Source organism: Bubalus kerabau, chromosome 10 (assembly GCF_029407905.1).
Source record: "Bubalus kerabau isolate K-KA32 ecotype Philippines breed swamp buffalo chromosome 10, PCC_UOA_SB_1v2, whole genome shotgun sequence".
Taxonomy (NCBI): domain Eukaryota; kingdom Metazoa; phylum Chordata; class Mammalia; order Artiodactyla; family Bovidae; genus Bubalus; species Bubalus kerabau.
In genome coordinates, this window is record NC_073633.1 from 22,026,379 (window position 1) to 22,052,780 (window position 26,402).

Consider the following 26,402-nt stretch of genomic DNA (forward strand, 5'->3'; position numbering starts at 1 on the left):
CTTAAGTTTGAGGTTCCCTCTCCCCAAAAGAGCAACACCCCAAGCCTGCGTCCCACTATTTCAAAGTAACACCTTGCTATTTTAACATGAATTTCTTTGTGGCATATTATCAAATTGTTTTGGCACAACTTCAGAGAGATAGTGTTTCAACTTTGCCTGCCATTATGCCTTGTAGAAGACTAGTCTATCAAACTGCTGGGGAGTATGACACATTAAAAATAGATGGATTTTGTTTGGGATGGGAGGGAAGTGAGAAGAGGGATAGTTCTAGGAGAGTATTCAGAAATGTCAGGGGTAAAGGTGATTGGCAGAAGTGCAAAAAGCACAAGCAGAGATATCAATTAGGGAAAGTTTGAAGAACTAGAACAAAGCTGGATCACTCAGAGCAAAAGAGTCAGTTGCGTTCTCTGATCAGAAAGATGAGTGCATCCCCAATCCTCCAGTTCCTAGGAAGATGCACAGCAGTGAAAGCTTCACCCTGATTGGGGTGGGAACCCTAGTGGGTCTGAGATTCTTGTACATTAGTATCACCTAGGGAGCACTTCAAAAGTCTGATGCCCAAGTTGTACCTCCCTCAATCTGGGGGTAAGATTCAGGCATCAAAACCCCTGGAACTGTCAATGTGATTCTAATGTGTGGCAAAGGATAAGAACGTCTGTGTCAGATTCAAGTTCATGTTCCTTCCCAGGCCTCTCAAAAGATCTGGAGACTGGCTACTGGCTCACCTGATTTCCAGGTGTGAGTCAAGAGCCCATTTCAATCCCAGCAGTTTCATAGAGTTAACTGAGAAACTAGATGACTCAAAGGTGAATTACCATCTCTTATCAGAAGCAGACTTCTGACCACGTTGCTGCGGACAGTTGTGTAGGTTGTACACAGTACAAGGATGCTTGGTAAAGGGTAGGAAGGGACTGAAACTACAGCTTAAACTCTGCTCCCCAAGCTGTTGCCCTGGCCTTGGACTTGATGCCACTAGAAGGGGAAAAGGGGCCTATTTTTAATACTCACAAAGAAGCTAAAGGGCTAATAGTGTCTATATTTTAGGCCTGCCTGAGGTTGAGGCAAAGGGAGATTCAAGAACCATCTGTATTGGAATTACCTGCAATTTTACTAAAACACAAGTTCCTGGACCTTTATCCCAGATCTAATGAATCAGATGTTTGAACAGGGCTGAGAAATCTGTTTTTTAAACAACATCCTGAGTGGATTCTATCAAGCTGAAGTTGGTGACCACAGGTAAGTGTATGGGATGGTCTTTCAATAAAAATAAATTGAGTACCTTCTACATGCCAGGTCTGTGCCACCTTTCAAGGATACAAGAGCAAGTAAGATCCTGTCTCCTTTCAAGCATCCTGATCTAGTGGGAGACACAGACAAAAGTGTGGGTTCTTCTGGGGCTCATATGGATCTGGCACATTCAGAGAACCAGCCAGCAGATTCAGAAATCTCTACAAGAGGAAGCTCCTCCCAGGAGAATAGTCATCCCAGGGACATAGGAGCCAGGCACCACCAGCCTGTCCCACTAACAAAGGTTCCACTGTCTGAAAGGAAGAGTGATTTGCAGACCACTCAGTGTCTGACGTGTGTTTGCTTATGGGCCAAAGCCCTGCTACCAAAACCCTGTTGATGCTCTGTGGTTATATATTCAAGTTCCATGGAAAACTGGGGGGCCCGTGTACTAAAATGGGGAGAGCTGTTTTCTTATAACCAATATAAACTATTTGGGCAGAAGGAAAACGACTGTGGAACCCCACTGGTTGACATACACATAAAGGGGGAGGCATTCTTTGCCACTTGCCAGAACATTTCACAGCTTTGGCACCTCCTGTGCCCCTCCTCAGCTGCAGGACGGAGCCTGTGGTGCCTGGTGGACACAGCTGTGCCCAGGGGAGGGGGCACTGTGTAGCCGAGAAACACTGGGCAGCAGAGGAAGGAGGACCTACAACCACCAGGTGATGACTAAGTAGACTCACCTGTGGACACATGTGAGACCCACCCCCACCCAGGGAATTCCCAGTGATGCTTGGGCCGTGTTTGGGGTGGGGCAGGAATGAGGATCCATATTAATGGCATTAGTAAGTGAGAAGGGGCGTGTGGAAGGAGCCCCAAAATCATGGGTAACAGATACAGAAGATGGGGCTTTCCTTCGTTGTCACCCCTTTTGCAGAAGGAACTTAATGCCCAGAGTGACTTCTCATTTGTAGCCCAGACCAAGGACTCCGGGATCCCTGAGGCTGAAAGCTCTAGCACATCCTGGCCCCTGCCCGCCTTCCCACCCTTATCTCCTGTCACCCTGGCCCTAGGTCTCTGCTCCAACCACGTGGAGCTTCTCTCAGTTTACCTTAAGCCACCAACACTCTCTTGAGCTTCAGGTGCTTGAAATGCTAATTTGGCACCCCTCATCTCCCACTATAGGCCAGTTCCTACTAATCTGTCAGCCAAAATGTCACTCACTCAGATGGACCTTTCCAGAGTCACCAGCTCAGGGTCTAGGACATTAAATGCAGTCCATAAACTCAGAAGGAAAAAAAAAAAAAAAAAAAAAAAAGATGCTTGCTCCTTGGAAGAAAAGCTATGACAAACCTAGACAGTGTATTAAAAAGAGAGACATCACTTTTCCAACAAAGGTCTCTATAGCCAAAGCTAGGGTTTTTCCAGTAGTCCCGTACAGATGCAAGAGTTGGACCATAAAGAAGGCTGAGAGCCAGAAAACTGATGCTTTCAAATTGTAATGCTGGATAAGACTCTTGAGAGTCCCTTGGGATAGCAAGAGATCAAATGAGTCATTCCTAAAGGAAATCAACCATGAATATTCATTGGAAGGGCTGATGCTAAAGCTGAAGCTCCAATACTTTGGCTACCTGATGCGAAGAGTTGACTTGTTGGAAAAGACCCTGATAGAAGATAGAAGTCAGAAGGGAAAGGGGGCCACAGAGGATGAGATGGTTGAATGGCATCACCAACTCAATGGACATGAATTCGAGTAAACTCCAGGAGACAGCGAAGGACCGGGAAGCCTGGTGTGCTGCAGTCCGTGGGGTCACAAAGAATCGGACATGACTTAGAGACTGAACGACAACATAAACTCAGATGTGGAAAAAGTGTAGCTCTTTGGATTGCTGGAAATTGAATCTGTTTTAGTTTGCGCTTTTCTCGTAACTTGGATTTGGATCAAAATTCCACACAGTCATCTGGTCGCCAGTTGTCTGTTTCCCCAGGAATCGATCTACCAAGATCATCCTCAGTCAGAAGCTCTCTTGGCTGCCTCAATGCCAAGTTTGCTGCTGCAAGGCCCAAACTGGAGCGTGGGGATCTTTGCTGGGTTTGCCATGATTTGGTGAGCCTAGAATCAACACCCCTGACACACACCCATTTTCTTCCTTTCTCCTCTTGCTTTCCTGCTAGAGGAATCATTTTCTAGTTCCCAGAGAAGTTACTCTCATCTCAAATCATATTCAGCTCAATGGTTGCTAACTTCTTTCCCAATACTTTTTATTATTCTCATAGATACAGGAAGGTTGAAAGAATAAGAAAAAGTGATCATCCTTATAAACTCTACTGAATTAAAAGATTGTTGATATTTTGCTGTCATTACTTCCTGAAGTCTAAGTACTCCAGACTATGTTTTCTAAAAATAAAGTCATTTGTCTTCCCAACCACAACAGCTCCATCACACCCAACAAAATTATCAATATTTCCACAAAATCATCTAATATCTACTTTGTATTCAAATTATTCCCAAATGTATCATTCCAATAATTTTTATGCTTAAAAACAAAAACCAGAGTCTGAGTCACTCATTCTTAACCTTATACTGTTCTAGAATATAGTTTTAATCTAGCAAACTTTCTCTGCCTTTTTATATTGTGGCTGATATTGCTTTTTGAAATTGACTTTTTTGAAGGTTTTACGCCAGTTAACCTGAAAGACTAAGGTTTTTGTAAACCAAAGTCAAAGAACTCTGCTCCAAAGTTTCCCTAAGACAAGTGCAGCCAACTGTCATGGTTTGCTCAGGACTGAGGGTTTTCTCTGACCACAGAACTTTTCTGCCCAAATCAAGAACATTTTGGGCAAACCAGGATGAGCTGATCACCCTAGAGGCAAGGAGGCACAGACTTGGATATTTACTTTAACGGTTATAAGGTTCAGATAAATCCCTAAAAATAATAATAATCCAGGAACTTCCCTGGTGGTTCAGTGGTTAAGATTTAAGACTGTGCTTCTAATGCAGGGGGTAGTTTCGATCCCTGGGGAAACGAAGATCCCACATGCTATGTGGCACAGCCAAATAAAATAAAATAAAAATTAGAAAGAGGCTACCCTTAAAAAACAATAATCCAATATTATTCAGCCACACTTGATTGATAAATGGTTTGATAAGCATCCTATGCTTATGCTTTTGCAAAACTCATCATGTTTTTGACTCTGCTTCATGTCTGATTTTTCAATGGACAGTAAACTCCATGAAGGCAGGGACAGGCAAGTCTTTCTCACTACTCTAACCTCACTGTATTCCCATAGTTCAGGTAAATAGCAAGTTTTATTAACTATTTGTTGAATGAAGGAATAAGTTAATGATGTCAATACTTCACAATTAAATATAGAAAGCAGAATTCAGCATATATTTTCTGAATGCCCAGCATAGACAATTTTAACCAGTATTTAAAACTGCAGCCCTGGTTGGTAGATTATGTTGCCTGCACGGAGATCCAGACAAGCATCCCATGCAATCATCCTAGCCTTCCAGGTAAGATTCTGGACGTTTAAATAATCTTCAACATCAGATGCAGATCTTACCCTCTAAGACCTCAGAGGCTTCATGCAATGAGGGTACAGATAAAAGTAGGGGGTATTAGGGAATCTGGAGACACTTTACCCAATGCTAAGCAGCACTGGTCCATGTACGAGGGTCCTAAGGAGATCAGTAACACTGCAAGAAAATTAAACTAAATCAAGTAGAAATTAAAATAGTTCCACTCAGTCCTTGTCCCTTTCTCCAGAGTTGAACCCCTCAGGGCCATTAAATGATTGGTCTCTGATAGACCAAGAAGGAGGGGATAGGGTTAGGAGGGCAGTTGAAAGGTGGTATAATTCTGGACCTGGTTTGAGCTTCAGATGGTCTCAAAGTCATGTCTGGCCTTTGGGAAAATCTGGGTTGAAGATTTGGTGACAGACTTGAAGTAGCACTGGGTCAGCTGGAGGCTGATGTGAAATAGAATCTTGAAGGCACAGCGCCCTGGACCGGCAAGTCCAAATGGGAGATACCACATCTCAATGCATGCTCTCTCACTCCTTTCTCCCTTTCCAGAGGAACATCCGGGTGGGACCCAGGTGAAGTCATAAAGGGATGAATTAGTGGCAGGAATCCTTAGTTTAGATGCTCACCAGAAAAAGAGGTGTGAGGGGCCCTATGAAGTATCAGTTAAAGACTGATAGACAAGAGTATTTGGAAAAGAACTTCCTAACTGTGAAGGAATTTTGAAATGCATGACGAGACTGGTTCTTTAAGCATCAGCAGAGTACTTTTCACGTGTCCGTCACACTAAAGTGGGGGACAGAAGTACTAAGACACCAAAGTACAGTAAAGGAGATAAAGGGAATGACCACTTAAGAGCAAATACTGTGCTGTGCAAACGACCTTACTGAATCCTTGTAGAAATTCCAATGAAGCCTTTTTCAGGGAAACTGAGGTTTAGAAAAGTGGCTTTTTCTAAAGGTCATATGGCTGGGATGCGACAGACATGAAGAGTTATGCTATCTGACTTCAAATCTACACTTTTCCCATTATACTACCCTGCTTTCTTTTGGAGATGCAATGGCACTAAGGTCTAAACAGCCTTAGAAATGGGGAAATTATTAAATCTGGGTGAAGAGGATTATCATGGCTGCCATGCTATTCGAAGGACACTGGAAAGACTTTATCTCCCCAATTTTCTCTTCTGCACTCAGCACACTGCCTGAAATTCTGGCATGCATTGCTTTGAGATGAATACTGGGGTCATGGTGCTCAGAGTCATTCTGAATGGACTATCTGATCCAGAGGTCGTAGGGCGAGGTGCTCTGTATTCCTCCTCTCTGTCACCTCTATTCTGATATGTTCCAGATGCTCCAGCAGCGCCGTTTCTCAATATTAGCTGTGAACTCAGAGCACTGTTTTCTCTTCTCTTTGGTGAGATTGTCCTTTGCCCTTGAGGGAGGGGGAGGGGTGCAAATAGCCTGGAGGGTGGCCAGATTATTCCATTTTGCAATCTCCAGCCACAGCTGCTAAAGAAAACTTATATTGTGTTTTCATTCAGTGGGGAAAACATGTTTTGTTTTGCACTCTTGCGTAACCATGAAACATCTGGGGTAACTTAGCTTAAAACTTCCCTCCAGTGTCACATTTGGGCTAAATGATATAGAAAAAATGTTCACCTTGAAATGTAAGCTATAACAGTATAATAAGTCTATTACACGTGTTTGGATGCAAACCCAGTAGGGAGTCATCCAGGACTTAACAGCCCGGGCCCTCTAAAATAAAGCCCTGCCTTCATGCTATGTCACATTGGCCCTTGTAAATAAATGTTGTTATTGTTCAGTTGCTCAGTCGTGTCCAACTCTTTGCAACCCCATGGACTGCAGCACATCAGGCTTCCCCATCCTTCACCATCTCCCAGACCTTGCTTAAACTCATATCCATTGAGTTGGTGAAGTCATCTCATCCTCCGTCGTCCCCTTCTCCTCCAGAAAATGGATATTTGGACACTCAAAAGGGAAAACACTCAAGAGAGCTTAGAAAGGACACTTCAGCGCTTTCAAATGGTGGTTCTCAAATTTGAGTGGGCATCAGAGTCACCTGGCTGCTGCTGCTACTGCTAAGTCGCTTCAGTCGTGTCTGACTCTGTGCGACCCCATAGATGGCAACCCACCAGGCTCCGCCACCCCTGGAATTCTCCAGGCAAGAACACTGGAGTGGGTTGCCATTTCCTTCTCCAATGCATAAAAGTGAAAAGTGAAAGTGAAGTCGCTCAGTCGTGTCTGACTCTTAGCGACCCCATGGACTGCAGCCCACCAGGCTCCTCCATCCATGGGATTTTCCAGGCAACAGTACTGGAGTGGGGTGCCATTGCCTTCTCCGAGAGTCACCTGGAAGACCTGTTAAAACTCAGGTTGGCTCCCATCTCCTGGGAGTTTCTGATTCAGCATCTCAAAGAATTTGCATTTCTAATCAGTTTCCAGGTGAGACTGAGGCTACTGGTCTGGGGACCATATTTTAAGAATCTTAGTTTTAAACCTTGGTCAGCCTGAGTGAGGAATTAAATGCAATACAAAGATTGGTAAAAATTGTACACACTGGCAATGCCCAGTTTCATGCTCTGTTTTGTTTTTATAAATGGGTAAGAATTGCTGACAAAATGAGATGATGACACTTAGTCATTGATGATGAGAGGGCCTTTGGTACAGACTTTCTAAAAAACTAATTGGCAGTAAATAAATATTTACAGGTATTGAACTAGTAACCCCACTTCTAGCTATCTCTAAGGAACTCATCAGAAATGTATGCAAAGACTAAGGTATAGGAATGTTTGCTGCAGTCTATATAAAGTGGTAGGGACATTACTTTGCTAACAAAGGTTCGTCTAGTCAAGGCTATGGTTTTTCCTGTGGTCATGTATGGATGTGAGAGTTGGACTGTGAAGAAGACTGAGCGCCGAAGAATTGATGCTTTTGCACTGTGGTGTTGGAGAAGACTCTTGAGAGTCCCTTGGACTGCAAGGAGATCCAATCAGTCCATTCTGAAGGAGATCAGCCCTGGGATTTCTTTGGAAGCAATGATGCTAAAGCTGAAACTCCAGTACTTTGGCCACCTCATTCGAAGAGTTGACTCATTGGAAAAGACTCTGATGCTGGGAGGGATTGGGGACAGGAGGAGAAGGGGACGACAGAGGATGAGATGGCTGGATGGCATCACTGACTCGATGGACGTGAGTCTGAGTGAACTCCGGGAGTTGGTGATGGACAGGGAGGCCTGGCGTGCTGCGATTCATGGGGTCGCAAAGAGTCGGACACGACTGGGCGACTGATCTGATTTGATCTGAGGGACTTGAAAATCACACAAATACCCCATACTTCATAAATTCCAGTAATATCCATACAATGGAGTATTATGCCACTATCAAAGGAAATTTTTTTAATGATGAGAGGAAAGGCTTGTGATATACTATTAAATGAAAGCTCAAGGCAAAGAGCTACATATATAATACATCAAACACAAAATTCATATATACTGCTGTAAATTGCATATCAAGTAAAAAAATGCACTGAAATGTTAATAGTCATGAATTCTGGATTGCAGTACATTTGCACAATAGATATTAATCATTTCCTCCCTACTTGATCTTCTAAAACAACACGTCCTACCCATCGCCCCATCCTTCCAAATACAGAAAGGGAATTTTAGGCTGCCATATGTATAGCAAGTGGCCCCACCCTCCCAGTGATAGGTGATTGGACCTGAAAAGTGATTGACCCAGGGTGAACCTATCAGAGGCTTCAACACAAAACTGGACTACCAAATCCAGAAACTGTGGTTAGGAAGCTGTGGGATATATATGCAGACTTAGGACTGGTGACCCCCTCGGGTTGTGTGTTATTAGAGGCCGCTGATCTGTAGCTCTAATGGTTACTATCATCTACAAGTTCAGTAGCTAAGCAGCACATGCACACACACACACACAAATCCTCTTTAAAAAGCATGGGTGGGGAAAGGTCGTAGACATTTAACAGTAACACTTTTGTCCCTGATACATTTCCAACAACCTGCCTTTTTTTTTGACTGGAGCTAATTAGTGCGTGTGTGTGTGTTCAGTCACTCAGTCCAGTCTGACTCTTCGCGACCCCATGGACTGTAGCCTGCCAGGCTCTTCTGTCAATGGGATTTTCCAGACAAGAATACTGGAGTGGGTTTCCATGCCCTCCTCCAGGGGATTTTCCCTGGGTTGGGAAGATGGAAATGTCACAGAGACAAAAGTGTTACAGTTTAATGTTTATAAACTTTCCCCACCCATGCTTAGACAGGGTCTTAAATTAACAGGTGACTTTTGTTTATTCTTGCCTATTCGTTTATTCTTAATCTCCTACACTCAATACTTTGTCCCTTTAATAATAGGAAAATATTATTAAAATTAAAACACTGAGCTGCAGGTAGAAAAAAATTATTTACTGAAATGTTTCCTAGTTGAGGAAACTCAGCCCCAAACCTTCCTATTTTTGACAAGCTGAGCTTCAGAAACTGAGAGATTGTCTTGGTTTCTTTTAGTTTGGTTCAAAATCCAGGGGACAGTTTATTAAGTTTGGAATATGTCCAGGCAAAATTCTTCTTGTATGCAGAGCAAAGCGCTGTCATTTCCCCCAGCAACCCTGAGGATTCCAACAGCAAAGACTGATGCTGAATCAAAGATGCAGGGCGTGCTTTTCCCCATTGATTTATAGACTTGAAAATTGGAGGGGTGATTCATCAGCAAATTGAATTGGGATTGTTGCAGAGCATCCCACACTTTGTCATAAAATTCCTGCTGTACTGTCATGCTAACTCCACTGTGGTTTTTCATTTTTAGAAATGAGTGAATGCCATATAGTTGGTTACCACTTTTTGGTGACACGTCAGATTCACGTGAAGTTGCATCAACTCCAAAGAGTGAAACAGTTCAGGACAGAACTATTCTGAATAAGCCTATTAGGTAACTCTTATCCTATCCTATCTTATCTTATCTTATCAAGGTCATCATTTTATCCTCTTCCCCACTGGGAATCAAATTCGAACTAAAACATGATTGGAATTGGTTTAAAGAGTTTTTAGATATGCTGTAAGGTCTTTAAAGGAAGGCCTGCTTCTGTCATGATTGATTTTATCCTCAGTTTGTTGAATCAGTGAAAAAACATTCATATAGTGCTACAAGGTTAACCCGGAGGATGAATACTTAGAAGGAACTTCCTGAGTGGTCTGGTTTAGGGATCCAGAATAGTGGCGTAGAAGCCTGGGAAGATGTTGGGGATCAAGTTGTGATACAATTTAGAGTTTCCAAAAGTGTGTGTAGTCTAAAAGGATGAAAACATTGTCAAAAAGGAGAAAATTATTGTCACTTTAATAAAAGAGGAAATCTAGACCAGGGCAGTTCCATAATTAGAATCTAAGACAGATGTCATGACCACGAGGAGAGTAATTTTGATCTGAAACCATGGAGTGGATCTATGCCTAGAGTGAAAAGGGATCTTATTTCTGAAGAGTTTCCAAGGCCTGAGAGAGAAACAGCCCTTAACAATGGATTGCCAAGCAGAGGTAACCTAAGTCTAAGTTTGCAGTTGAACCAATACCTATTGTACTCAGCTATTCCCTCATTGAAATTAAACATCATATACAGTCAAAAGAGCTAACTAAATCTATGATGATAGAAGAATAGGAGGATGAGGGTTAAGATGAAGAAGAAAGTACTGATGGACTTTGCCTTAGGGAGCCTTTACCATGACATATACATCAGGTGATATTTATCATATAACATGTAACTCCACAGTGTAATGACTTAAAACACAACCAGTAATTCAGCTCACAATTCCATGGGTTCGTTGGGAAGTTCTTCAATTTGGACAGGCTTGACTGATGCTATTGGACTTACTCAAGCTTCTCTAGTCAGCAGGCACATTGGCAGTGGCTGGATGATCTAGGATGGTCTCATTCAGATGTTTGGCATTTCAAGGCTCTTGTAAGAGTCTGATTTCTTCTGCACATGGCCTCTCATTCTCCAGCAGGCTAGCCTGGACTCATTCATATAGTGATATTAGGTTTCCAAGCACAGGAGGAGGACAAAGCTTGATACTCAAGCGTTTTCAAAGCTTCAGTATGCGTAACTTTTGCTAATGTCCCATTGGTGAAAGTGAGTCATATAGCCAAGCCAGATTCAAGGAGTGGACAAACAAATTTTATCTCTTGATGAGAGTAGAAGACTTTATGGTCACTTAAAAAATGTATTGTAGGGTTGGTAAAGAAATAAACTGCTCCTTAGAACTTAGGTATATCAGGGAAGCAGTTCTTGGATATAGAAATTCTTCATTTCCTAGGTGGTGGTAGCAAAAATATCTGAATGTCGTTTAGTCCAGCTGAGGCACACTCTGTTTAGGGACGCCCAGGGTTATGTTATCACACAGTCCAGCATAACATTTGAGACCCGTAATAGAACCATCTTAGAACAATCCTGGAGGTGTTCTAGATGTCTGGAATCCGTCTGTTCTGAAACTATTAATAACAAGGCAGGGACAGCCTCCTAGAAATATTTGAAGACCCATCCTTACTTGCACTAGTGGAAAGAGGACCTACTGTTTCTTCAAGGGCAGGGATTAAGATCCAGAAGGACAAAGGGTAGATGGGTGAGTAGCTGTGATAGGGCAGGTTAGTAGTTTGAATGGAATCGGGGGGGGGGGGGGGGGGGGGGAGGGAAGGATATGAAAGGTGAGCTTGCTCCCAGAGGGAAGTTACAAAAACATTTTTTTTCAAAATTAATAATAAGCTGGTATCATCTGTGACCTGGAGGAAAGTTTAAGGAACATTTAAAAGGACAGGTGGAAAAAAAATTGATAGTTTCTTGAAGCAGTTTGAATTTTTATTAAAGACCATGAGTTAGGGAAAATTCTAATCTCTGCTCTGCCACTAATCAGTCAGTTAGCTGACCCCGGACAAATCACCTCATTTAGTTTTCTCATCGACAAGATGAGGGATTTTGGCTGGATGATTTTTCCAAAGTTCTTTTCAGCTCGGACATCATGGAAGCTAGACAGAAAAGAATAGACATGTATGTCAAGGGAATCCACTTCAGACAGCATGGAACAGATATTGAGGAAGATCTAAGATCTCTAGAGCTTTAAAAACATGATAGATTCATACAACGAATATTAACTGAGGATCTACTATATGCCAGACAGAGCAATCAGTGAATGACAGCATCTTGGTCCCACCTCTTTGGAGATTTCAGTATCATTCAGGCTTGATCAAATTATTTTAGCGAAGAAGTCAGATTTGTAGACATATCCAGCTTCATTTTCCCATCATTTCTGATAAGAAATTGGATGAGGTTTACCAGAAATGAAGAGACTGGATTGTTGAGAAAATTTCATGCTGGGGTTACATCAGATAACTTCCCTGATCTTTAGTTTCTTAATCTGCAAAATGAAAAGAGCAGACTGGATCATCCCTAAAGTCTCATTCAACTCCAAAGTTCTGCTACCGCTGCCCAGCCTTTCTTAGGTGCTTTAGCTCAGCAACCCCATCTAGTGTCACTGTGTGACCTTATTTGAAAACCTCCAATAGTCCTATTGACTGATGAGAGGCCACTGAAGAGTATGGACGCAACTGAAGACAGGCTTGAGAATCAAGATCTAAGGGGTATAGGGTTGATGGAAGTTACAATTAACACCGACATAATGTTTATTCTGTGATGGGCACTGTTCTCAGCAGTTGATGTTCATTTAGTTTTCACAACAAGCCCATGAAAGGTAGTCATAACAGATAAGGAAACATGGTACAGAAAGGTAAAGCAACATGCCTGGTAAATGGTAGTGCCAGGATTCAAGTCCAGATAGTGAGCTACAAGGTCCATCCTCTTAACCACCGCACATCCCCGGTTCTAGCTAAGAGTTATGCAGTTCTTACCCTCTGTCAAGCACTGTTTCTGAAAGTTTTGCATATTGTAACTTACTTAACCCTCTCAACAAAAATAGGATGTCTGTACTAAAATCATAGTTTCTCAGACGAGAAGGCTGAGGCCCAGGGAGATGAAGTAACTTGTCTAAGCTCATATAGTTGATAAGTGGTGCAGCTTGCATTCAAGTTTCAGTATTCAGCCAGGATAGGTGCATTCAGGCTGCTGCCATCTTCCCAGAATTTTTCTCTTACTTTCTCAATGTCACTGCTTCATTATTCTTGGCACAGAAAGGGAAGAGGCAAGCATCAAACACCAGACAGAGTCGGGGTCTTTTTGTTTGTTTGATTTTGTTTTGCCAGTTATCTATCTCAAGAGCCAGTTCCAGAATACTCAGAAGTTGTTGATTAATAGATAACGCGCAGGCTTGTACAATGTTCTTGGTCTCTCCTGCTTCTTATTTTGGAGCAGTTTCGCTAGGTAAGTAATGAAGACATTAAATGTCACAGGAGTGTTATAAGCTCTCCTTTAGGGATTCTACATCATGGCTTCAAGTATTACTTTTCTGTAAATGCCTCCCAAGGCTACATCTCCATGCCTCACCACTCTTAATTGCCTGAGAAAGGCATCTGCTTTCCTGCTCCATTATTCTCTCAAATTCAACGTTCAGCATTTATTAGCAAATAATTTATAAACATGCCAAGCACATTTGCAAACCCCTTAGACCTTTAGAACAGTGCTTGGCACATGGAAATACTAATGAAAGACAATCCTCACATTCAAGATAGAGACTAGTGGGGCGATATTGGTAAACAGTCATTTATAGCAAAGTGATAAATGCTCTGGTGAGTTAAGCATGACATGCTTTGGTAGATGCAATGACATTTCATCCAGTCTTAAGGGACAGTAAGAGTAGGGTCATGGTAGGTCTCTCGGACAACTGATTCCTAAAATTGAAATCACTATCTTTCTCCACAAACTGGCTCCTTCTTATTTTTACTAATTATACTGCTGTTTTTATGTACCCAGGCTTAAAAACTCAGTCATAGTGTACAAGTCTCTCCTTGCTCACCAATCCAGTGTCTAAATTAATCACTGTGTCCAATCAATTCTTCTTTCTTGTTGCCTCCTTTCTCTACCATCCCCTACTCTGCTGCTGGTGCTGCTGCTGCTGCTGAGTCGCTTCAGTCGTGTCCGACTCTGTGCGACTTCATAGACGGCAGACCACCAGGCCCCGCCGTCCCTGGGATTCTCCAGGCAAGAACACTGGAGTGGGTTGCCATTTCCTTCTCCAATGCATGAAAGTGAAAAGTGAAAGTGAAGTCGCTCAGTCGTGTCTGACTCTTAGCGACCCCATGGACTGCAGCCTACCAGGCTCCTCTGTCCATGGGATTCTCCAGGTAAGAGTACTGGAGTGGGGTGCCATTGCCTTCTCCGTCCCCTACTCTAGTTCAGTCTTTTATCTTCTCAAGCCAAGACCATTGCGGAAGTCTGTCATCTTAACCCTAGCCAATTCGCTCTCTCTTTTTTTTTGCGGGGCGGGGGAGGAGCAGTGCCGGCTGAAGCATGCTGGATCCTAGTTCATCAGGGATTGAACCCTCCTCTCGCCAAGAGTCGGACACGACTGAGCGACTTCACTTTCACTTTTCACTTTCACGCATTGGAGAAGGAAATGGCAACCCACTCCAGTGTTCTTGCCTGGAGAATCCCAGGGACGGGGGAGCCTGGTTGGCTGCCGTCTATGGGGTCGCACAGAGTCGGACACGACTGAAGCGATTTAGCAGCAGCAGCTGCTACAGTGGAAGCCAATTCTCTCGTCAATTCTTTTCACACCATATTCCAGATTCATTTGTCTAACATACTTTCCCATTAAAAAATTGCAAAAGGTCATTCAGAGCTCAAAGGGTAAGGATTAATCCCCTTGTTTTGGCAACATTCTGCCTCTAGCTTTCTCCTCCCACATTCTAGGAATCTCATTGTAAGAGCCTCTGCTTTCAATCTAATAACAATAGCGTCTGCCTGCAGTTCAGGAGACCTGGGTTCGATCCCTGGATTGGGAAGACCCCCAACCCAGAGAAGAAGAAGGAAATGGCAACCCACTCCAGTACTTTTGCATGGAAAATTCCATGGACTGAGGAGCCTGGTAGGCTACAGTCCATGGGGTCGCAAAGAGTCGGACACGACTGAGCGACTTCACTTTCACTTTCAACCCTTTTAGAGGAGATCGCCAACCTTTTTCCACCTGTGAGTGGTTTCATGGAAGACAATTTCCCACTTATGGGGGTGGTCGGGTAGGCGGGGGAGAAGGTATGGTTCAGGCTGTAATTCGAGCTGAAAGGAAGTAGTGGATGAATTTTGTTGAATCACCCGCTGCTGACCTCCTGCTGTGTGACACAGGCTTCTAACAGGCCACCCACTGGTAGCGATCTCCAGACCCGGGATTGGGAAACCCTGCTCTATCCCATTCTCTTCTGCATTCATGCCAGGGGTGACTTTTTTTTTGCTTTCCATTTCTTTTTAAAAAATATAACATATCTATATCCTATTTCTCTTCAAAGGGTCATTGGAGTTTTACCTATTCTGTGAAGCCTACTTTGAATTTATTGTTTGTGTTGGTCATTTGGTAATTAGCATGTATTGCTTTTTTCTTTAGTCAGCTTCACAAAGGTGTGACTTGCACAACTACAACTGTGTGTACCAATGTAACTTTCAACACGTCAGAATATAAAAGTCTTGCATAGCCCCCAAACACTTCCTCTACCCTTTGAGGTTCTATTAATACAGGTTTTTCTCTTTTCTAAACTTTCACATAAACAGAAATACTGAGTGTGTACTCTTTTTTGAGTCTGAATTTTTTCTCTCAGCGTGTTTTCAAAATTCATTCATGGTGTTACATGTATGTTTGTTCGTTTGTTTGTTTGTTTTCTTTGCGGAGAGAATTTCATTGTTTGAATATAATACTATCTGTTTATCCATTTGCCTGTTGATGAGCATTTGGGTTGTTTTCAGGTTTTGACTTTTAAGAATATTTGTGTAAAAAGTCTTTGTGTGACTATATATTTTAATGTCTCTTGGATAGATACCAAGGAATGAAATTATGTGGTCAAATGATTTGGATATGTTACTTTTATGAAAGTTTGCCAAACTGTTTTCCAAAGTGTTGTGACTCTTTATGTTCTCAACAGCCATGTATGAGAATTTCAGTTGCTCTTTCTCTCTCCAGCCCTTGGTTATTCTAAATACTTTGCACTTCCATATTGTGAGTGGTATGGAGGTTTTTTTTTGGCCCTGCCATGTGACTTGTGGGATCTTAGTTCCCCAGGGATTGAACCCAGGCTCTCCTGCAATGGAAACATGGAATCCTAATCACTTGGCCGCCAGGGAATTCTTATGTAAGTGGTATGGATTTCTAAAATTTCATTCTCTATAATTACTTATTGCTACTATATAGAAATAGTTGATTTTTGTACTTTGACTATTAACTCACTTATTGGTTTTAGTAGCTTTCCTATAGATCCTATAGGCATTTCTGTGTATATGATCGTGTCATCTATAGAAAGAAACAGATTTTTATCTTCCTTTGAAATGTCTATGTATTTTCTTTCTTTTTATCTTTACTGAACTAATTAGGATCTTTAGCAGAATGTTAAATAGGAATATTGAAGAATGGATATCTTTGCCTTGTTCCTGATCTTAAGAATAAAGCTTTCAGCCCCTGAACATTAACTATTATATTATTAGTGTATACTTCACAGCTGCCATTCATCAGATTGAGAAATTAAGTTCCCTCCTATTCCTATTTTACTAAGAGGTTTCCTTTATTTTTTTTTTAATCATGAATGGATGTTGAGGTCAAATATTCTTTCTAAATCTAATGAGATGGTATGATTTGTATCCTTTATTCTCTCAATGTGGTGAATTACATTCACTGTTTTTTTTTTTTTTTTTTTTTTAAGTATTTATTTATTCACTTGGCTGCTCCAGGTCTTAGTTGCAGCACACAGAATCTTCAGTCTTCATTGTGGTATATGCGAACTCTTAGTTGTAATATATGGGATATGGTTCCCCAAGCAGGGATTGAACCTGGGCCCCCTGCATTGGGAGTCTTAGCCACTGGACTGCCAGGGAAGTCCCTACATTCATTGATTTCTTTTAATGTAAAGAAAACCTTGCATTGCTGAGCTAAACTATACTCGGACATGTTATATTAGTCTTATAATATATTGCAGGATATGTTTGCTAAAAGTTAAATATATTTGCATCTATTCCACAGGGGATGTTGGCCTGTAATTTCTTTTAATTTTTTTTTTTTTTTTTTTGCCTAGTTTTGGTAATAGAGTGATGTTAAACTCATAACATGAAATCAAGTGTTTGCCAGTCCATTTCTCTTGAAAGAGCTGTGTAACATTGGCATTTTTTTCTTATGGGTTTGATAGAATTTATAAGTGAAGTCATCTGGGCCTAGACTTTTCTTTGTGAAAGGAAGGATAATTATAAATTCAATTTCTTTAATAACTGTAAAGCTATTCAGATTTTCTGTTTCTTCTTGTGTCAGTTTTGATAGTCTGTTTTCAGTTCTAGAACTTCCATTTGGCTCTTTTTTTATAGCTTCCTTTTCTCTGCAGAGATTCCCTAACTCTTCTTTCCATACTGCTATATTTTCCTATTTAAACATATTTATAACAGCTCCTTTAAAGTTCTTGCCTGGTAATCACAACGTCTGGTTATCTTGGGGTTGGTTTCTATCAATTATTTTTGTCTTGATTATGAGTCATGCTTTCCAATTTCTGTGCATAAATAATAATTCTAAATTTTGCACAGGATATTTTGGATGATAAATTCTGTTTTCTTCTTCCAAAGCATGATGGATTTTGTCCAAATAGCCAGTTAACTTGGCTGGAGTCAAACTCCCTGTTCCCGCTATGATGGATAGCAACTAAAGTAAGGCTTCCAACTGCTGCTTTTTGCTGGGTCCCCTGAGGTCTCTCCATAAAACATAAAAGTGATTAGTCAAGGATCTGGGTAGAATTTGTAAGCAGATTTTGGTTCCCCCTCCTGAGTGGCTTCTCATTTTCCATGACTATTACTTCTCATTCTAATAGTCCTTAATTTTCACCTTTGACTCAAGCCAGCAAGGCTGCAGTTTTCTGCCTGAGTTCTACCGCTTTCACAGTATGGAACAGGGAGTGTACCAGGTGGAAAGGCACATAGAGGACATCCCCCCTAGGGCAGCTCAACTCTTGAAGACTGACGTCATGGTCCTACTTGCTGTAGATGCTCCCTAGTCCCCGCCTCCAGAGCTGTCTGGTATGTTTCTTCCCCAAACTTACACGTCATCCATGGGAGGGTTAATCTGGTACAAGCTTCTTTGCTACTAACAGAGTAGGAACTACTCTATTTGCTTTCATGGAAAAATTTCGGGAGATTTAAAGCAATGACACCGTTCACTGCTACCATCTTTCCAGAATTCCTAGAGGCTTATTTTTGACCGATCAAATTTTATATCCACATTTGCCATATCTTTCTTCTCTCACCTAATTCTAATGGTTTTACACGTGTATCTAATCAAGTTTTTTTAAGAAAAAGAAATAAATACTAGCTAAGCCAGCTCAAAGAATACATTCAAAACAGAATTTAAGCCCAGAATAAAACGCTTGTGACCTTAAATGTCTTAGGTGGTATGGTCCTATATACCACTCCAATCTCATCTCTAATCATTCTCTGCCTAGTTCATTATTTCCAGCAACACCTTAGCCGGCTTGCTATTCCTCAAATTCAGAGCATGTGCTGTTTCTGAAAGCTCAGTTGGTAAAGAATCCCCCTGCAATGTCGGAGACCCTGGTTCAACTCCTGGGTCAGGAAGATCTGCCGGAGAAGGGATAGGCTACCCACTCCAGTACTCTTGGGCTTCCCTGGTGGCTCAGCTGGTAAAGAATCTGCTGCAATGCAGGAGACATGAGTTTAATCCCTGGGTTGGGAAGATCTGGAGAAGGGAAAGGTTACACACTCCAGTATTATTGCCTGGAGAATTCCAGGGACTGTATAGACCACAAGTTCACAAAGAGTTGGACACAACTGAATGACTTTCACTTTCTTCTGATCATTCAGGTCTCTGATCCTATATTGTATCTCCATAGAGGCCTTTATTGACTACACTGCCTAAAAGAGTAAATGCTCTCCCCCACCTGAATGATGCTCTACCATCTTACTCTGCTGAGTTTCTTCAAAGCAATAATCACTATCTGAGATTATTCATTTATTTCCTTGTTTGTTGTCTGGCTCCTCACTAAAAGCTCAGCACCAAGAGGGCAGAATCTTTGTCTGTGTTATTCACCAATGTATCCTTGGTGTCTGACTTCCCTGGTGGCTCAGATGGTAAAGCGTCTGTCTACAATGCGGGAGACCCGGGTTTGATCCCTGGGTTGGGAAGATCCCCTAGAGAAGGAAATGGCAATCCACTCCAGGACTATTGCCTGGAAAATCCCATGGACAGAGGAGCCTGGTAGGCTATAGTCCATGGGGTCGCAAAGAGTTGGACACGACTGAGCAACTTCACTCACTCACTCACTCATCCTTAGTGTCTAGGGCAACTGGCACAAGTATGTTTAGTAAGTATTTATTAAATAAATAAATGAAGAATAATATGGAAGATGTTGAGGTAAATATAACCCCCCCCAAGTAAACTCATCCAATAATAAAAGAAAATTTGATAATCAAAAATATGGATGCAAAAAGTAAATAGTAATATATAAACTATAAGTTCTGTATATTCTGTTTAAAATAAAGCCACAGCCTTTGCACAGCCAAGGAAGCTATCAATAAAACTAAAAGTCTGCCTACTTAATGGGAGAAGATATTTGCAAATGATATATCTGATGAGGTGTTAATATCCAAAATGTAAAAAGAATTCAACTCAATAACAAAACTCAAATAGCCCAATTGAAAAATGGGTAAAGGATCTGAAGAGGCATTTTTCCAAAGAAGACATACAGAGACCAACAGGCACATGAAAAGATGCTCAACATCACTAATCATCATGGAAATGCAAGTCAAAACTACGATGAGACATCACCTCATACCTGTCACAATGGCTATTACAAAAAAGATAACAAATAACGGGTATTGGAAAGGATGTTGGAAAAAGGGAACCGTTTCTTGCACTGTCGATGGGAATGTAAATTGGTGCAGCCACTATGGAAAATACGGAGATTCCTCAAAAAATTAAATATAGAACTACCATATGATCCAACAATTCCACTCATGGGTATTTAGCCAAAGAAACCAAAAACACTAATTAGAAAAGATACATGCAGGCCTACATCCATTGTGTTTGTATAACTTGATTCTCACATGCAATCTAAAAATATAAATCAGAAGAGAATTATATCAATGGTAAGGTCTACTTTATATGATTTTATTTCTTTAAAGTTATAAGTAGTAAAAGAGTACAGATGATACTTATCAACGTCACATATCAGGAAGGCTGGAATTTGAACCTAGGCAAGCTGGCTTGATAGGCCAAGTTCTTAAGAACTCTGCCATTCTGTTCTTTACTATTTCTAAGTTAAAAATTGCTAAGCACCCTGGTCAGGCAGAAACCTATTTGCTTTAAGCTATTTGTTCACAACCCATTATATTTTCCCCGAATTAACAGCTGGAAGAAATACTACTACTAGCTATTATTGTAACAGCACTAAATATTAGACTAAAGCAGCCACATTATTTTAGAAAACAGAATCATCAGTCCTCTATACATTATGAGGAATACTTCAGCAAGATGACATGATTGGCTTTAATGTTTTTAATGCTTTCCTGAGAAAAATTACAGCGTGAAATGGAAATTTTTATTTGTAGGGAAAATAAGAGGTAGAAAGGAAGGGAATTTGCATATTTAGAAGGTAATGTAAAACTGAGTACCTACAAATTATGTGGAGAGGCTAAGAAAAGGTATATGGAAAATGTAAGAAGGGTTGTGGGGAGAAAAAATAAATGAGAGAAAAATGAAAAGAAGTGCTTTGTAATTTCACCTAGACCATTGAAAAAATATTTCAGTGAGCACCTTTGGTTGTTGTTCAGTTCAGTTCAGTTCAGTCACTTAGTTGTGTCCGGCTCTTTGCGACCCCATGAACTGCAGCACGCCAAGCCTCCCTTTGCATCACCAACTCTCGGAGTCCACCCAAACCCATATCCATCGAGTGGATGATGCCATCCAACTATTTCATCCTCTGTTGTCCCCTTCTCCTCCTGCCCTCAATCTTTCCCAGCATCAGGGTCTCTTCCAATGAGTGAGCTCTTTGCATCAGGTGGCCAAAGTACTGGAGTTTCAGCTTCAACATCAGTCCTTCCAATGAACACCCAGGACTGATCTTCAGAATGCACTGGTTGGATCTCCTTGCAGTCCAAGGGACTGCCAAGAGTCTTCTCCAACACCTCAGTTCAAAAGCATCAATTCTTTGGCACTCAGCTTTCTTTATAGCCCAACTCTCACATCCATACATGACTACTGGAAAAACCATAGCCTTGACTAGACAGACCTTTGTTGACAAAGTAATGTCTCTGCTTTTAAATATGCTATCTAGGTTGGTCATAACTTTCCTTCAAAGGAGTAAGCATCTTTTAATTTCATGGCTGCAATCACCATCTGCAGTGATTTTGGAGCCCCAAAAAATAAAGTCAGCCATGGTTTCCATTGTTTCCCCATCTATTTGCCATGAAGTGATGGGACCGGAGGCCATGATCTTCGTTTTCTGAATGTTGAGCTTTAAGTCAACTTTTTCACTCTTTCACTTTCATCAAGAGGCTCTTTATTTCCTCTTCACTTTCTTCCATAAGAGTGGTATCATCTGCATATCTGAGGTTATTGATATTTCTCCTGGCAATCTTGATTCCAGCCCGTGCTTCTTCCAGCCCAGTGTTTCTCAGGATGTACTCTGCACATAAGTTAAAAAGCAGGGTGACAATACTTGGAGCCTTGACGTACTCCTTTTCCTGTTTGGAACCAGTCTGTTGTTTCATGTCCAGTTCTAACTGTTGCTTCTTGACCTGAATATAGGTTTCTCAAGAGGCAGGTCAGGTGGTCTGGTATTCCTATCTTTTTCAGAATTTTCCACAGTTTATTGTGATCCACATAGTCAAAGGCTTTGGCATAGTCAATAAAGCAGAAATAGATGTTTTCCTGGAACTCTCTTGCTTTTTCCATGATTCAGTGGATGTTGGCAATTTGATCTCTGGTTCCTCTGCCTTTTCTAAATTCAACTTGAATCTGGAAGTTCACGGTTCATGTATTGCTGGCTTGGAGAATTTTGAGCATACTTTACTAGTGTGTGAGATGAGTGCAACTGTGCAGTAGTTTGAGCATTCTTTGGTATTGCCTTTCTTTGGGATTAGAATGAAAACTGACCTTTTCCAGTCCTGTGGCCACTGATGAGTTTTCCAAATTTCCTGGCATATTGAGTGCAGCACTTTCACAGCATCATCTTTCAGGATTTGCAATAGCTCAACTGGAATTCCATCACCTCCACTAGCTTTGTTCGTAGTGATGCTTTCTAAGGCCCACTTGACTTCACATTGCAGAATCTCTGGCTCTAGGTCAGTGATCACACCATCGTGATTATCTGGGTCGTGAAGATCTTTTTTGTACAGTTCTTCTGTGTATTCTTGCCACCTCTTCTTAATATCTTCTGCTTCTGTTAGATCCATGCCATTTCTGTCCTTTATTCAGCCCATCTTTGCACAAGCTATTAATACCCAAGTTAAAGAAACTTTATGAAGAAATTTTAGTAAAGAGTCCCTTTGTAACATGAATAATTACACCTACTATTATTGAGGATTTAAATAAAAATTTAAATCTTATCTTTGTGTTTATAAAATTATGACTAATTTTGACAGCTATGTCTACTTCTAAACCAAGCATTATAAAAGTCTAGAATAAGTATATATTTCTTTACAAAACAGATGTACAGCTGATAAAATGGAGTTTAAGGAATTTATTCAGGCTTTAAGAAATAACTTTTGTTCTCTTTATAACAACATTTTATCACTGAATAAAATTTGTGCCAAATGGAGAAGCAAAAAGAAAAAATTAGGCATAATTCCATCATTTATAGCTAACAACTTCATATTTTGGTATATTTCTTATGTTTGTCTTTTATTTATTAAAATTCTGATCATATGTTTTATAATCTTATTTTCCTCTTTAATACATGTTTCTATGTTATTAAATAGTCTACATATAATTTTTATGGCTGTATATAATCTACTGTACAGATAAACTATAATTTATTAAAATAATCCATAAATTAGAAATATTTAAATATAAATCTTTTTTGCACATACATGATTACTTATTTATATTAAAAGCTTAAGAAGCAGATTTTCCAGATATATATTAATCAACTGGAACATGAGTCAAAAGAAAATATTTAGAAGTAGGGAGAGAAAGGCAAAATGATGGAAACTATAGAAAAGGTCATTAAAACAAATAGCAGATAAGATGAAAAAGCATATGTAATATTAATTGTAGCCCCAAAGTAAAACAGAGAAAATGGAACAGAAACAATATTTGGGCGCGCTAGGGGTGCGGCGAGGGAGTCTGCGGAGGGTTTGATTTGATGGCGTCCTGTGCTCGCTGATATGGCACGTCGAGAACTATGGCGGAAGGAGATAATCGCAGCACCAATCTGCTGGCTGCAGAGACTGCAAGTCTGGAAGAGCAGCTGCAAGAATGGGGAGAAGTGATGCTGATGGCAGATAAAGTCCTCCGATGGGAAAGAGCCTGGTTTCCACCTGCCATCATGGGTGTGGTTTCTTTGGTGTTTCTGACTATCTACTATCTAGATCCATCTGTTCTATCTGGTGTTTCCTGTTTTGTTATGTTTTTGTGCTTGGCTGACTACCTTGTTCCCATTCTAGCACCTAGAATTTTTGGCTCCAATAAATGGACCACCGAGCAACAGCAAAGATTCCATGAAATTTGCAGCAATCTAGTAAAAACTCGACGCAGAGCTGTGGGCTGGTGGAAACGCCTCTTTACACTAAAGGAAGAAAAGCCTAAAATGTACTTCATGACCATGATCATTTCTCTTGCTGCGGTTGCTTGGGTGGGACAGCAAGTCCACAACCTCCTTCTCACCTACCTGATAGTGACTTTCTTACTCTTGCTTCCTGGACTGAACCAACATGGGATCATTTCGAAGTACATTGGAATGGCCAAAAGAGAGATAAACAAGCTTCTCAAACAAAAAGAAAAGAAAAATGAATAAAGCATTTGCTTTATTCAGTGTGATTAATGGAGTATACATTGTCCTTGGGAACAGTGTCTGTTATGCTGTTTGGATACTAAAATGTTACAGAAGTAGCTCTCTGCTGTCCCTCACTCTGCCCTTAGTACAAATTCTGACTTGCTAAGCAAGGCTTTATGCCCAGTGTCTTCATGGGTGTGTTCTTAGCAGCTGGCCTTATATGGACAACTCTTTCTTCAGTTCCTCATCTTGGTTTTTGTCACCCAGGGTTAACTGAACTCTTACTTTTAAAATAACATAGTGGTGAACTTCACCCTTTAGTGCAGTTAACAGTGACTCGGGATAACTGTTCAAGTTGATCTTTTTTTTAGCTGGATACAGGATCGTGGTCTGTGACTTCAGGAAGCTTATTCTATCGTCTGCTTCCATTGTCTGCTTAAAAAACTGGCTTCATGAGTATAGACCAAGTTTACCACTTCTGATGAAGAGACCAATTAAGATTCATTCCTCATTCTGTTTCGATAGTGTGGGAGCAGAAGCCTCATGGAATAAGATGAAGCTAATTCTATGCCTTAGCGTGTGTTTTCTCCCTTGTGCAGAATTTAGCAGTTTGTAGGAAACGCAATGTTTCCTTCCTCCCAAATGGGGAATCTGGCAGGAACTTTTAGAACTCTTGTTCCCTTGCACTTAAACTTGAAGTTAGTACGTCCTTAAAGGCTTTTTAGTAGCAGGCTTACACAAGTTGGTAGTTAGGACTTTTAAATTTCAGATTTTCAGTTAATTGGAACTAAAGTCCATAATAGGTTAAGAGTCATGTCCATGATCTTCACTCCAAGACCAGCCAATAAGGACAAAAGTCTTCCTGTGTTGAGTCAAGATTCATTTCAGTAGAAAATACCCTTATCCTACCAATTTTTCAAGACCAGAATAAGCCTTTAAAGATAAGTCTCAAGAGTCTCCTTTTATGGTAACACTGGCTGCTTTTGGTCCCCATAGATGGAGTAGTTGAAATCTGTAGGAATGGACCTCTGAGGGCTGGAAATGTGATATACTTGGGAACAATTCTTAAACTGATTAACTAGCTGTAATATAGTTTTGTGAATTTATTGCACTGATGCTGTGAAACCTGGACCTTGTGGTATATCAGCCCCTAAATTAGTGTTATTTTCTCCCCTTCAATATTGCTGTAAACAGTGGCACCGTGTAGCATGTTTGACTTTTTAAATGTTTCGTATACAACCTACAAACTACCATAATTTACGTGTGTTTCCTCATTGTATATAAGCTCGTCTTCCTATCCAGATTTTTTGTGTGAATGTGTATTCTACCAATTAACTACTTTTGCAGTTTTAATTCTGTATTATTTCTTCTGCTTTGTTAAAAGGGGAATAAATAAAAAAGCTGGAAAAAAAAAAAAGAAACAATATTTGAACAAATAATATCTGAGAATTTACCAAAATGAGTAGAAGGCATTAATCATGGTTTTACAAAAGTTCTAAATGTATTTACTAAAACAAAAACAAAGGGGACTTCCTAGTGGTCTAGTGGTTAAGAATCTGTCTGCCAGTGTAGGGGACATGGGTTGGATCCTTGGTCCAGGGGCATGCCATGGGGCAACTAAGCCCGGCGCCACAGCTGCTGAACCTGTGCAGCTAGAGCCCACGAGCGCAGATACTGAGCCCAAACACCCTAGAGCCCGTGCTCCACGACAAGAGAAGCCGCCACAATAGAGGCCCACCCACCACAGCTACGAAGTAGCCCCACTCACTGCAACTAGAGGAAGTTCACAGGCAGCAATGAAGACCCAGCACAGCCAAAGACAAATGAGTAAATGAGAACAAAGGAAACCATATCTGTGCATATTATAGTAAAATTGGAAAACGAAGAGAAAAACTCGGGAGGAGACAAAGATATATTCTTTTCCAAAGGACAACCATAAGACACAGTAATGCCTAAACTCTTAAGGATACGGGAAGACTGAAATAAAAAGAGTGTAAAAAGGTGTACTATGGCAACAGTAACCTACAGAAAGCAGGCATTGCTCTATTAGCGCTATATAATAACACAGCTTCAAAATACGTAACACAAAGTTGTTAGAGTTAGAAGGCTAAATATGTAAATTAAAAACTGAGGTGGAAGATTTTTAACATACCTCTCTCAGTAACTTGTAAGTAGGCAAAAATTCCACAGGGATAAGAAATTTAAACAACACGATGAATAGACATATACGGAGAAACGTACCCAACTGCACAATGCATGTTCATCTCAAGTATACACAGAACATTCATAAAAACTGACCCATGTTAGGCCTCATAGAGTTTCAGTACATTTCAAAAGATTAAATCCATATGTTGTATATTCTCTGGTGACAGTATAATTGACCTAGAAGTCTTTAACAAAAATACAACTACAAAATGCCTGCACGTTTGGAAATGTTTAATATACTTCTAAACCCATGATAAAATTACAGTGGAAATTAGAAGATGTTTTCCAC

The 26,402-nt window shown here is 40.8% G+C and overlaps 1 protein-coding gene across 1 annotated transcript; it reads left to right on the forward strand.

Moving 5' to 3' along the window:
• The first annotated feature begins 23,236 nt into the window (after nt 1–23,236).
• LOC129620987 (ADP-ribosylation factor-like protein 6-interacting protein 1) lies at nt 23,237–25,332 on the forward strand. Its single transcript, XM_055536860.1, has one exon. It carries the CDS (start codon nt 23,318–23,320, stop codon nt 23,927–23,929), a length of 612 nt encoding a protein of 203 aa, XP_055392835.1. The 5' UTR covers nt 23,237–23,317; the 3' UTR covers nt 23,930–25,332.
• Nucleotides 25,333–26,402: the final 1,070 nt, after the last annotated feature.